This window comes from Paramisgurnus dabryanus, chromosome 21 (genome assembly GCF_030506205.2).
Source record: "Paramisgurnus dabryanus chromosome 21, PD_genome_1.1, whole genome shotgun sequence".
NCBI classification, from domain to species: Eukaryota; Metazoa; Chordata; class Actinopteri; order Cypriniformes; family Cobitidae; genus Paramisgurnus; species Paramisgurnus dabryanus.
This window is the reverse complement of record NC_133357.1, coordinates 25,322,201-25,336,649: the sequence shown is the minus strand read 5'-3', so window position 1 is coordinate 25,336,649 and position 14,449 is coordinate 25,322,201. Positions and strand designations below refer to the sequence as shown.

The 14,449-nt window shown below is 38.1% G+C and overlaps 1 protein-coding gene across 1 annotated transcript in view; it reads right to left on the bottom strand.

Annotated features, from left to right (window-relative positions):
• Positions 1 to 11,836, bottom strand: part of lgr6 (leucine-rich repeat containing G protein-coupled receptor 6) — a 135,040-nt gene extending 123,204 nt beyond the window's left edge. Inside the window, exon 1 of the mRNA XM_065286397.2 lies at positions 11,485 to 11,836. Within this exon, the coding sequence (XP_065142469.1) occupies positions 11,485 to 11,666 (182 nt within the window). The 5' untranslated portion in view covers positions 11,667 to 11,836. The remainder of the gene's footprint in view (positions 1 to 11,484) is intronic.
• Between the last annotated feature and the right edge of the window lie 2,613 nt (positions 11,837 to 14,449).

Genomic DNA, 14,449 nt, shown 5'->3' with positions numbered 1-14,449 from the left:
GAAAATGTGAAAAAGATCAACCCAGTAACTTAGTTTTGGTAAACCAGTGTCTGCAAGCATGTGAAAAAACAGGTAACTGAAATTTGGCTCCCCTGTGATTTCAGCAGGGGATCTACCACCCCTTAATCTGCACTATCCATTTAGTGCAGTGATCAACTCTTTTGCATTTTAAAGGACACACCCAAAAGGACACATTTTTCCTTACACCTACAAAGTGGCAATTTTAACATGCTATAATAAATTATCTATGTGGTATTTTGAGCTAAAACTTCACATATGTACTCTGGGGACACCAAAGATTTATTTGACATCTTAAAAAAGCCTTGTGAAATGTCCCCTTTAATTATGCAAGTCAATTCATACTACTTCTTAAAGTTTTAACTTGTGATAAGTTGACATAACTTAGGAAAAACAAGTTGAAATTGTTTAACTTAATTTGTTAAGTTAAAGTAACATAAAAATATATGTTGATATAGAGTGGATCACTTACACGACTCTTCAGTGCTTCAACTGCCTCTGTTATTATTCTTCCAATATCATATAGGTTTCTAACTTCATGAGCAAGGTGAGAATTTAATGACATCATTTTTTTTGGGGGGGGGGGGGGTACAATTTATTTAAGCCTGGATTAGATTAAGGAAAAATTACATGTTTTACCTTCAACATATAATTCAAAACATAATTACTTTTTCTAGAGTATCAAACTCAAAAACAGAATCAAGTTCTCATTCATCCCCAACATCTAATCAAGTGCATTAAGTTAAAAAAAGATTTTATCCAACATCTCCCTACATGTTAAGACTGAAGTGTTTGTCTCCTCCAGAAAACCTCACTCTCTAATCAAGTATCAAAGAGAATGTCTTTCAAAGATTTTTCAAAGCGGTAGTGCGCTATTTAATGCATTGCCTAGAGAGATGATTATTGCAATAAATTTTCTCCTGTGTCCCCAGTGGCGAGTATCTTAAGCAGCTGCAGGTTGGGTGGAGGAAACACCCTCCACTTCTTCCCCTTCACCCTTTCCCTGGAGCTACTGCAGCCTCTACAGAAGATGCACGGCGAGCAATGCGTGATGCTGCTGAAGACTGCACGATCATTTTTCCATAAACATTTGCTTTCGTGCTGCCGTGCATGGGTTTGGTTATCCTAATTCGCGTGTCAAAGCCGAAAAAAACGATTTGAAACATGAATCTAAGATGCACTGCAAACCGTGACATATTTTCACTTGTTTTCATCAGACATGATTATTAAGTCACGTGGTCCATGCTCTCAAAGCGGAAAAACTGTCCACATTCAAAGGAGCGGATCATCTCTTATGTCTTTTCTCTTTGATGTTCACCAGCAGTTTGGCAAGTAAGAGCATGCCATGGTTTTACTCATAAAGGATCATACCTTCACAGACCTCAGGTATCCTGCCTCCAAAGAAGTTTATTTATGCCATCATTAAAAGTCTGATCACTTTCAACCTTTTAAGTTCACTTAATCTCATTTAACCTCACATTCAGTTGGGTCTACTCCATCCTTCTGGGAAACAACTTGTTTCATTTATTACAAAAACATGCTTTGATTTCAATATCTCTAGAGTTATAAACTAGGTTTTCTTTGGTGCAGACCTACATACTGTAGCATCAAAGAAAGTCGCAATGTTCAAAGATATTATTTACAAGGTTCATGATGTGTAGGGACTCCACCTGCACTGCGGCACAAGAGAGATGTTGTTCGGCTACAAGATGACGCATATTTGGCCGGTTTATGATGCTGCTCTACTTGTGCATTGAATAGATTTGTTTGGATTGTAGGTCCTTTGTTGCTGTATACTGTGAGATTTGCAGCTGCGAGTGATGTGACTACGCGTGTCACGCATACCTTATGGCTCGCTTCTTAGGGAACCATTCCCTCATCCGTTCCTGCTAGACACAACGCCCTCCATGGATCCGAGCCATCGGCAAGACATCTCACAACTCCACAAACTTGAGTCACTCCAAAGGAGACAAAAATTACTCCGTGTCACATCTGACAGCCATAACGGTTTAGGAATTAATACAGCAACAGTCCTTGATGATTTCAGAACGTTTTGTCTCATAAAGGAATGTTTCCAGTTGTTCTTAAAGCTTGTGACGCAAATCCTTCTTGCTTATTGTCAGAAATATCAGTATTCTGCCCCCCCCCCATTACTAGCTTGGTAAGGAATGATCCTTTAAATACAGGCCTGATATATAGATAGTAACCAGGACTGAGCCAGTAATTTTGATGCGAGGCACAACCCTAAATAGTTTAGATAAGAAAAAATCTGTTTTAAATTCCTGCTTTGAAAATGCCTGTGTCTGGTCACCAAACATTTCCACTCCGCGCAGTGCAATCGGGGATAAGCTGTATGCAATCTTACTTAGGAGTAACAGTGTAATGCCATAAGCAGTTGCATGTAGGCAAAACAGTGGCTCAGTGGGTAGCACTGTTGCCTCACAACAAGAAGGCCCCAGTTTCGAACTCCAGCTGGATGGGGAGGTCTTTCTGTGTGCATCTTCTCCCTGTGTCAGCATGGGTTTACTCCAGGAACTCCGGGTTTCCTTCCACAGTCCAAAAACATTCAGGTTAGGTGAAATGGAGGTGCCAAATTGTCATTTCCCTAATGTGTGTATAGATCAACTTGTTTGTAGATTGACCTGAGCTCGCCACCACCATTCTGGAATTCTGTTAAGAATAAATCTTTATAAAGTTTGTTTTGCCCATTTATTCGAGTAAATCTGTCATCTCGAAGCTTTTCTGAATGAGAAGGTAACCGTGCCCACTATAAATCTGAGCTTCTGTACAAACCATTTCCACTTAACAACAGAGCAGGGTATCTTCTTTCCCAGCCATTGTCTTCCCTGAAGATTTTCAGTGGTGTTTCATGGTAAGAACGTGTCACCTCAAAACCACAGTTTTTAACATTTGTCAGAAACTAAATGGCCAATGTTGAAATGTGGCTAAAGACTTAACCACAGGTTAAAAGAGACCCTCACAAAAGCCTCTGATGGATCGTCAAGAATGCCAAGGGGGTGATTTATGAACCCTTTCAATTGAAAAGGGCAAAATCCACAATTGGTCTTGTTTACTATTCGGTATCCACTCATCTACTATGAGTTCAGCTCCAATAAATAGGAATTTTGGAATTATTTTTGTGATGGCAGAATTTGGTACTGTATATAAGTTCACATGGAGAATCAAGAAGGTCTGAGTCGGGTCTTCTCCTCCAGCTCTGGATCTATTTAAAGATGTCCTGGGGATGAGGCAGTCTGCGGTAGGTCCGCTGGTTTATTTATCCTGCATGGGCTCTGACTATTTTCGGGCTGACTTCACAGGGCACTAATTGCTCTCGTTTCACTGTTAGGTAACGGGAAGAACAGGAAATGAGCGATCGCTCTCGTGTTTGTTTGAGGGTGAGGTTGAGACTGCGACTCTCCGTTTGTGTACTAGCTCGTACACAAATGAAGTTGTGTGTTAATCAAAAGTCCAAATGTAGTGGCCTGCTGTTTTTTGTTTATTTGTTTTTGTTTTTCTTTCCATTCAGTCTTTTTTTATCTGGAATTCGAATTCGAGGAACCAAGGAATTTATGAAAGAATGTGTTCTTTTTCCACAAACTGCTCAAGCCTGTATTTCACGACATTGCCATTTTTTGCATCTTGCAAGTATGTGATGTATAGCGTAAAAGACACAATCATTTACGGTAAAAGTGGAGTGTGTGCCAGACGATCCGTAACGTTCTCAGGTGTAAACATACCTTAGTATGTCTTACAGCCTGGAGGGTAGGTTGTACATTCTGACCCCTCTCACTCACTCACTACATTGCGCATCAGTGTGACAGATTCCTATGTCTGTTTGAATTCACCAATGCTCTGAATAGATCAATAGATGAACTCCCTCATTGCCTTTCCATGACCTATCCTGACACAGAAAGCAGAACCAGACGCAGGTAAACAGGTCACTGGGGTACCGTGAACTGAGGTCAGCACTCACTTAGAGAAAGTCTAAGCAGTCTTTTCCATTTATGCATTTAGCAGACACTTAAAGTGCACCCAATGTATACATTTTATCATTTGTTTGGTCCCTAGGAATCAAACCCATGACCTTGATGTGTTGCCATCAGTTGAGCTACAAGGACAATGGGGTTTTCACTTCTACTAACATAACACTGTGCATTATGACGTATTGGTTGACTATGTTGTCTGTTATGACAGAAAACCATACATTAAGTACACTCGCTATTTAAAGGGGACATATCATGAAAATCTGACTTTTTCCATGTTTAAATGGGCAATGAATCTGTTGATTTTATTGTTTTATACTGTTGTCTAAGGTGTACTTATGATGTTCGCATGGTTTTTACAATCAAAAACATCAAAAGCAATTAGTAATAGGCTATTTTGTAACATGGTTTGATGCTGTCTGGAAAAAAGCTTTGTTTGAAGGGGCGGGCCGCAAACGTAAACGCCCTCTGCTATGATTGGATAGCTTCATTCCCCGTCATTACATGTGGGGAAATGTTTTAAAAACATTAATTTGTAAAAACAGACAAACACAAATATGTTTGAGCCACAAAAAGATTCTGGGTGCTAAAGATGATACACATAAATGACAATACGTATTGTAAAGTAGAAACAAAACTTTTAACTCCATGTGACTAAATTACCGTATACAACACAGTAAGCGCGCATCAGAATCTAAATTGCGCCTGGTAAGTCCTTCCTTATCACTAACTTTATATATTTCTATCGTTACATTACAGTCGTATTGTTTTACTTACTGTGTATACTGTTGTGTCATTCCTCCCAGATGCAATATTAGTGGTGCTTTTAATCACAGTCTCTCTGCAAATCCAGCATCGACTTCTTTACAAATGAATCCGCGGTACACAAAGTAATCAAACACTCCCCACACGAGCTGGAACTTCTTTAAAAACAAACTTTAACCATGCATTCCTAATGTTATGTTCCGGGTCTCCGTTATATAGCAGCTGTGTTCTTCCCAGACGGTTCTTCCACAACCTAACACTCCATGGGTACTCATAACAGATCACCGCGTCAAAATAAAAGTCTCAAAGGAAACATGTATCTAAAAGTCATTTTGGTTACATTTGGCCATCTTTAAAGACATGTTTACTGATTGTTGAGACACTGCATGGTTTGCTTTACCCCTGGCCCACACGTGTGTCACACGAAGCTGTGGGCGGGGCTATAAAAGTTGTCGTTGTGTTTGGGTTTGGGAAGGTGTTTCAATTCTACTCTGACGTTATATTTCGGCACATTCCTGAATCAACCATTTTCCTGGTTTAGTGTCAAAATTTTTTATATTTTAGTAGAACGGACATTTTCAGTTTTGAAACTTGCAGGATGTTCATTTTATGATGACCTCTTATATAACAAATTATAAAGTTAAAATTGATTGTTTGATTCACCGCTCCTTTAAGTGCTATAATTGGGTCCTAGAAAATGTGATAAAGAACAACCCAGTAACTTAGTTTTGGTAAACCATTCTCTGCAAGCATGTGAAAAAAATAGGTGATTGAAATTTGGCTCCCCTTGTGATGTCAAAATGGGATCTTATTATAATAATACTGCCGCTTAATCTGCACTATTCAATCACGGCACAGGCATTTAGTGCATAGAGAAAGAAAGAAAGAAAAAATTATTAACAACACAATTAAGTTTCAATTTAAACAAACCACCATCATTGTGATTAGTGTTTACATTTCATCAGCTCATTTGCATTTTATAGGACATAACAAAACGGCACATTTTTTCTCACAGCTACAAAGTGGCAATTTTAACATGTTATAATAAATTATCTTGAGCTAAAACTTCACATATGTACTCTGGGGACACCAAAGATTTATTTGACATCTTAAAAAAGTCTTTTGAAATGTCCCCTTTACTTGCACATGAGGTGAGATTTTGTACGGCGAGACCTTTGTAAACTGTGGAAGTTTTATTAAATACGCCGTTCCAGATACCCCGTTGTTATTTGGAGCCTCATTTGAAGAAAGATTTTTCTTTCTCTTTCTCTCAGGAAAAGCACGAGTCAACTTAGCCAAATTTGTCCATGTGTTTCATATATTTGTTAACGCTCGACTATTACTTCTCAGAGACTCTGGGTTTTGGTAATGGGCTGTTGATGGGGGTGAATATGAAGCAATATAAATCCACCAAAGCACCTCAACTGTGATGTTATTTCTCAGCCCTCCGGACTGCGCGAGTCCTGCTGCGTTGCTTTCAGTGGTATCATAAGCATCAAAGCCGCGAGGGATTGTCCGTGCAGTTTGTCTGCTAGCACTCCTTGAGAGATCAGCCTGCAAACTTACCACATTATAAAGCTCAAACCGTTCACCACTAGCAGAATAAAAAGTACATTATCACCCTGGCGAGCTTTAAGTGGTTAGGGGGCAATTTAATGATTTCATGGTTAAATTCACCCTGATGCGGAAGTGCATAAACAACCCAAAGATCTGGAACTTGATCAAATATAGATTTGTTACATATAAATAAAGTTAAAATTTAAGAAATCAATGACAGAGATATTTAGCAAAATGAGCGATTGGGATAAAAGTGGAGATTCAAAATTGCACAAACACATTTGATCAATTTCAGCCTGCTCTCACAGGAATTCGTAACTTTTTATGAGGTGGTTCATTTGCATGAATTTGTACGAGGTGAATCGTAAAACAATATGATTATTAGAAAAAATTATAATAAGGCCCCACCCCTAAAATTTAACGTCACTTGGGCACAAGCAAATCATAATAAAAGTAATGAGATTCATACGAATCAGCCACCCTAAATGAATTGCCAAGAGATTGTGTTGTCAATTTCTTAGAAATAACTGTACGGTTTGGTTGAATCACAAATCTTACCAATTCCCGAACGACAAAGTCCCCCATACTTTTTTCCTCGTTGAACATCCTGTTTCATTCAGAGTAGCAAACGGAAAAGGAAAAACGTACCCAAACTTAACTAAACTAACACAACTCGAATTAAATTTGGAACAGCTCTGTGGTTATTTGACATAATTGATATGTGGATTTCAAATTCGTTCCAGCTGCTTGTAATATTTGTTACATCGTGATTAAGGTGTTAACTTTGCCCATTTGACCCCCGAAGCGTAAATCAGCGGTGAAAAGATCCGCAAATAGATTTATGGTCTTCGAATCAGATAACACAACACGCTTTCGGAACTTGAAGGCATCTTTCACACACTCTCACACCCTGGTCTCTTTTCTTTCCGACTCGAAAAGGTTTCAAGGCCAAGCACTGGATCTCAAGGCAGGGCGGTAAGCGAAAACATGTGTCTACGGCCCTCAGCTCGAGCTCAACATTAATTTGTGTTTGTGTAGAAAATTGCCCTGAGAGAGATGAAAATATATGGCCCTTGGCTTCACGGCTGACAGCTGGTCATGTGATGACGTTTTAGCCGGTTGTATGTTCGCATGCTCGTGATCGTCTTCATGTCAAGGCTTTTCGCTGACATGCATGATGTTACCTTTTTCTTACGTATAATATATAGGTATAGGTTTATGAGATATTATTGCAAAAATAAGTATTTAATGACTTAAAATAAAATTTAATTCTCACCATAAGTACATTAAAAGTAACAAAAATGTAATTGACTTACTTTAATGTCATTTCCACCACTTTGCAAATGTGTTTCTTTTTTTATCTGAACTTAAAGGAATAACATTTGTTTTATAGAATGAAGGTGAATTGTGACTGAGGTTGTCAATCACAAACATCCTGCTCAAACATTTTGTGTTCAATGGAAGAAACCTTTACATTTTGCAACAACATCAGAATGAACAGATGATGATTAAATTTAATTTCTGTTGTATTCATACAAAACACAAATATAACAGGTGCCTGTACGTGTCTTTAAAGGGGACATATCATATAAAAATCTGACTTTTTCCATGTTTAAGTGCTATAATTTGGTCCCCAGTGATAAAGATCAACCCAGTAACTTAGTTTTGATAAATCATTCTCTGCAAGCATGTGAAAAAATAGGTGATTGAAATTTGGCTCCCCTTGTGATGTCAGAAGGGGATCTTATTATAATAATACCGCCCCTTAATCTGCACTATCCAACTACGGCACTGCCATTTAGTGCAGAGATCAGCTCATTTGCATTTAAAATGACACATTTTTGTTCACACCTACAAAGTGGCAATTTTAACATGCTTTAATAAGTTATCTATATGATATTTTAAACTAGAACTTCACATATGTACTCTGGCATCAAAGATTTATTGGACATCTTAAAAAAGTCTTGTGAAATGTCCCCTTTAAGTATTCTGTATTAAAGTAAATCATTTGAAAATCTAAAAATGAATATTTTATCTGCATTGATATTCGACTTTAAAAACTATAACATGATATGACAAACAATTCAATATGTTATCAAATTCACCAATGTACTGTAAACACATGATATCAAAGTATACCTTATATACTCATATTGTTACATCAGATTAAAACCATTGTGTAAAGTAAACTTCATCTGCAGGTCTGTCATTCCAGAAACTTCATATCAACCATTATAAATCAAACGGGTTTGTGTTAGTGTACAAAACTGCCATCTAAAGTTTTCTTTGTCTGATGTACTTCAATGTCCACTCCTCTTAAAACCAACAGAAACAAAAGCCAGTGCAAAAACATGCCTATCTTAGTGACAGACTTTTTCCGCGCCCCAGGGCACCTGTTATCCCATATGGCCGATCGCTGCAGAGCGAGACAGGCATCTAAAACTGCTAGAATGTCCAGCATTGCTGGCTGCCAACACTTGTGCCTTTACTATCAACACTCTAGCAGTATTAACTCTTTATTTTTTCATTTATTGAGACACATGCATCATTTGTTTTAATGTATAAAAATGAACACTAATTACAGAATTAAAAAGTAAAGTAAGTTACCATAAGGTAGATGAAATGAGAACAGGGACTGGAAAATGCAATAATCTCAAAATAAGGTGCACTTAATAATCTTTTTCATGTTGCACTGGCTGTAGTATTTATCTTAGACTACTGACACCTAGTGGCATTCATGATAAAAAAGCTATTTTATAAATTACAGATTTCATTATAAAAATTTGCTATTTAAACTTAGACACTCAATGGTGGTCGGTGACTTCTCAAAATGGTTTATGATAAAAGAGACGCTCACGTTCATAAATTACTCGCAAGACAATAACTTAACAGTAAACTCTTGATTACACATGAGATTGAGTATCTGGCAAACACGAGCGTCTCTTTTATCATAAACCCCTTCGAAGCATCTGCAGCCGGCATGTTTTTGACATAATGCACATAGGTTCCATAACGCACCGAACACATATTTTGACTTGATGAGCCACACACATGACAGGCTAAATGCATGTTTGGAAGAGCTTCACGCCTCGAAGAGAAGTCACTGGCCTCCACTGTAGCCACTAGTTTATTCTGCAATAAAAGTAAGTGTGCAATAACAGGTTGGATGCCCATAATGCTATTTTGATGGTCATGTAACCTCATTATGTCGCCTCACTGCTTTGAATATTGCAAAAATCTGTGTTCTGGGGCAGTGGTTCTAAAACTTTTCCGGCGTGTGGCCCCCCTTTTGTACGGTGACCCCCACTTGTGCCCTTCGTGGCCCCTCCAAAGAAAAATTATGACATAAAACATTACATTTAAACTAACCAAAACTTATTAATATATACAATGCAATGCGTTTGGTTAGTAGCCTTATTTTTCTGAGGTTTAATTACACAGAGTTCATAATAAATTAATTCATTTTATAAAATGCCACAACCCCCCCTTCCCGGCACTATCTCAGGGCCCTCCAGTTGAAAAACCACTGTTCTGGGGGACAGTTGTTCCCCCATGAGGACTTTAGGCATTTTAGGTTAGTATTTGTGTTGCTGCGTGGCTCTGTGGCAGAACATTGCGATGCAAAAGGTGATGTGTTTGAACCCAAAACTGAAAACTTTAAAGTATCTCGTGTACCTTGTAAGGCACTGTAAGTCACTTTGCATAAAAGCATCTGCCAAATGCATAAATGTAAATATTTTGCAAAGCTAACAGCTACTTACTGGGCAACAGTACATCCCATAATTAAATTATATGCAATCACATAAATTGCAAAATTCACTAAAGCTTGGTGGGTTTTTACCATAAGAATAAACATTTACAGCCTCTCAACATGGGTAATAATAATAATACTAATAATTGTAATATTAATAATAATTTATTTACGCATTCTGGCAGACGCTTTAAACCGCTTTGTATACGTTTTACTTAGTATGTTCTCTGGGTTTGAATAAATGACCTTTTGCACTGCTAATGTAATGCTCTATGACAAAGCTATACAAGAATACATAATAATAATAATAATAATAATAATAATAGGCCAGAACAAGAATTCAGTCTAAATATGCAGAAGTTGCATGTTTTGTACACTTCTGCTGCAAACACTTTTTCTTGGTTTGTCTAAAGGTTTGCATAAAAAGATGACAAATGAATGAGCATTAGATTAAATAGCTTCAGAAGAGCTGAGTTCTCCTGTAGAGCGGCACGTCTTCATCAGACTTAAACACACATTCTGACATCTTAACAATGAAGTCTACATCAAAGCTCAGTCAATATTTACATCGACTTGCTCTCATTAAGTGAAGAAAGTAGATCAGGTGTTACCTTTCAGTGATCTAATGTAATAATGTAACTAAGAAATATATATATTTTTTATATTTAATACATTTTAAAGAATCACAGAATTGTAAACTTCAGCCAAAGATTCAGTATAAAAATTTACTTTGGTCTGTATAAACCATCAGGCGTGCACTAATGTATGTTAACTACATGAGCTGCAGGGTTTAATAAACTCTAAAGCCATGCAGCACATTGGCAATAAAACACTCCCTTTAACATCAGCGACGTAAAAATGCAGATCCAATCTCGCGGGCATGCAAATGCCTCGAGGATGCCGCACTAGATGTTTCAATATGTTTTGAAAAGTTGGGATACATGTGTTTGCAATCCCATTCCTCCAAATCCTGAAACACAACTCTCTCCAGTTATTGATTCACGTGAGCTTCGCAACGTTTTACGACCGAACATTCTAGTCCCTCTCTGCGTCATCATTCACAATCAGGGGACATATGGCATGCCTTAGCGATTAGCGTGGACTTAAACCCAATAGGCTTCCAGCTGACATAGAGAAACCCAATACTGCGCAGAGCGCCCCACTGCATCACACTATACACACGTTCCCATCAGATACCGCCGTACTGAGAACTGTCACAGGACACATGGGAAACCAGCACTACTTTTCTTGTTTGGTAACAAGCGCTCTCACTCACATTAAGCGGGTCAGTGACTGAAGGTGTGAACAAAAGTGCATATAAAAATGCAACTCATCTCTCAAAACGGCTCAGAGAAGACAAGAAAGCACACAGCAGGTGGTTGTAGCATTAAGACATACGGTACTCACAGGTAGGATGTAAAAGGACTCAGGTCACTTGGCACGGATGATAATCCTTGTTCAGAGCAGTCCACAAGCAGTAAGATGCCATCCTCCTCGCACTGGCACGCAGACGGGCACTGTTTCACAGACGGTGGCCCGTGAGAATGGGCACCCGAGATGGCATGCAGGATCAGTAAGACCACAAACATGACAATGACTCCAACTTTATGTCTTTATGTGGATGCTGTGTGTGTCTCTCCTGAGGTCTCAGCTCTGCTCTCAGCTTTATGAAATGTTATCCCGAGCCTCGTCTCTGTAGATTTATTCTGTCACTTCAAACTCCCATGGGTGTATGAGTCAGTCTGGGGGTTGCCCAGGTCTTCTCTCTCTCTCCCGTCTCATCTCTCTTAGAAGACATTCACCTATTGTAGTAGAAGCTTGCAGCCGTCCTGCGATTGGCTGGAGGTTTTGGAGGGTGGAGCTTAAGCACTCCTCCTACTTTCTCCTGCGCTGTCTCTTTCTGCCCCAGGCAGCTGAAGTGGACGGTTCGAATGTAGAGAAGCCAAAGTTACATCTATCTATCTATCTATCTATCTATCTATCTATCTATCTATCTATCTATCTATCTATGCTGCCTTGAGGATTTGTGGCAAGTTTCCCCGTGAGCCTGCTATACAGATTTAGACGTCAAACACTGACCACTTCTCCTGCTGTTGCTCCCCATATAAATCATATGCGAATATCGTTTCGCTCCATTGCGCTTGGAGCAACGCTTACATGGTGTTTTATAACCTGAACAACAATAATTGAGTTAAGCTGTGGGCTGCCCTCAGCCCAAGTGCTCAGCCAAACAATCTGCAGATTTATTACTACTTTACCACAGGCGTTATGAATATCCGATACGCAGCGAAGGCCATTTGCATGGCTTGTTCTGCATCTCTCACATTAAGTAGGTAGGAATTACAATAGGTAGGAACACATATCTGTTTGTTAATTCGGAATGTATTGGAATTTTCCAAGTCGCTGGAGCATAAATACTATTTATGTCTCAAAGGAATTCTAGATTGGGACCTTATTTTAACTAAACATTTAAGCAAATACACTACTGTGTACCGTGCACTTTTTTTCCAGGAAAGCCACGCAGGTTTTCCTTTCAGCTTGTGTGTGTGGGACTCCAAATGTCTGCAAAACTCTTTAAGTGGATAGTTTACCCAAAAATAAAAAATCTCTTTCATATCGTTCCAAAGCCGTATGACTTTATTTTTCTGTGAAACACAAAGGGAGACTTTGGGCAGAAAGTTAAAGACACTGACAGTAACAATCAACCAATCACTTTTATTGTATTTTTATTGCATCTTTAAAAAAAAGTGAATGGTGACTGCAGGCTTTGGCCTTTTATGTATCATCACTACGATTGTGTTATTACTCATTGGTTGTTTGATGTACTGAATTGCACATGATAACTTTAATTGCAAGTGTTTGTTTTGTCACATTTATGTTGGTATTGACGTCCTAAAATGTTTCTAGGAATCTCGAGTGGGAGTTCCTGAAAGTATTCTTTCTTCTTCTGCCATTTTTACCATTTATCTTTGTATTTTTATTGTTTGCTTTAGCGTGAACCCCTTTGTAAAGCTGCAGCCGATTTCTAAGAATCAAATAACACTGCATCAGTTGTTTTGCATTAAATTAAGTTATCCCATCTGTCACACAATCTTATTTTCTGGGGTTTATGTTTTGTATGATTTTAGTTAATCTTCAGTCCTGCTCATTCATCTGATCTAGAATCATTCATGGTGTGCTCAAGTGAATTCCATTAATTCATTAAAATTCCTCAGCTGAGCCCATTTTCTGTGGAGCCTTTGTTACAATTCCTCAAAAAACCCAGCTGAACTGTAGTCATTGCCTAACATTATCTTTTCATTATCCACACACACACAAATTCGATCAACCTCTTGCAGAATAAAGAATAAGAACTAATAGTTTGTCAAAAAAGATCACAAGTATCATTCATAGTGTTTTATTGTAAATAATAGTTTTCTGTGCAAGCATCATTCAGGTGATACTGTGATTTTCTGTACCCGTTTAATAAAATTGTCTTGCTCCAAAATAATGAACATGCATGTGAGATATGCAGTTTTCCACGTAGGTTTCTGTGGAGAATCAAGTTAATTTAATGATTGATAATCATGAATTCCTGTGGTATAATATCTTTAAAGGGACAGTTCACACGAAAAAATGAAAATTTTGTCATTTTCTGACTCTCATGTTGTTAGAAACCTGTATAAATGTATTTATTCCAATAAACACAAGGGAAGATATTTTGAGGAATGTTTGTAACCAAACTGGGGTGCGTTTCCCGACGAAACTCGCTGCTGAACCAACATAGTACGATGCATAGTTGGAGAAACTAACTACCTTGTCACAACTTTTTTCAAAAAGCATAGTAACTTTGTGGCACATTCGTCGTTTGAACCATGTTGGTTTAACAACATAGTTGATGATGTCACGTGGGAGATGAAGTACTAATTAATCTGTGCAAATCGATTTAATGTCAGATTACTGTTGTAAATAACATATATTGCATCGGAAGACTGATTTTGTAATCGTGATTTAGTTGATCTGTTGTTTATTTTCAAAATGTTAATTAATGCGCAAATTCCTTCTTACATCACTCCTCCCAGGGATTCCCCAGGGTCTTAAAGCTCGCAGGACTGCACACATGTGCATTTTTCAAATGCAGCGCTCTACTTCTGTTTACAAACTTAAAGACGAAAAAATAAAAATGTTATATATTTAGAATGATGGATATAGAATGTACTACGTGTGTTTTTTTTTTTTTTTGCTTATTTTGTTCAAAAGTATGATCAATGCAAGTCTACATATTATAATAACAAGGAACTACGCTTATACATGGGTTTCAGCTGACGTCACTCACTTGTCTTCCGCCATTTTGAGGACCTGAAGTGGTCGCAAAAGAACTAGAAGCTGATGT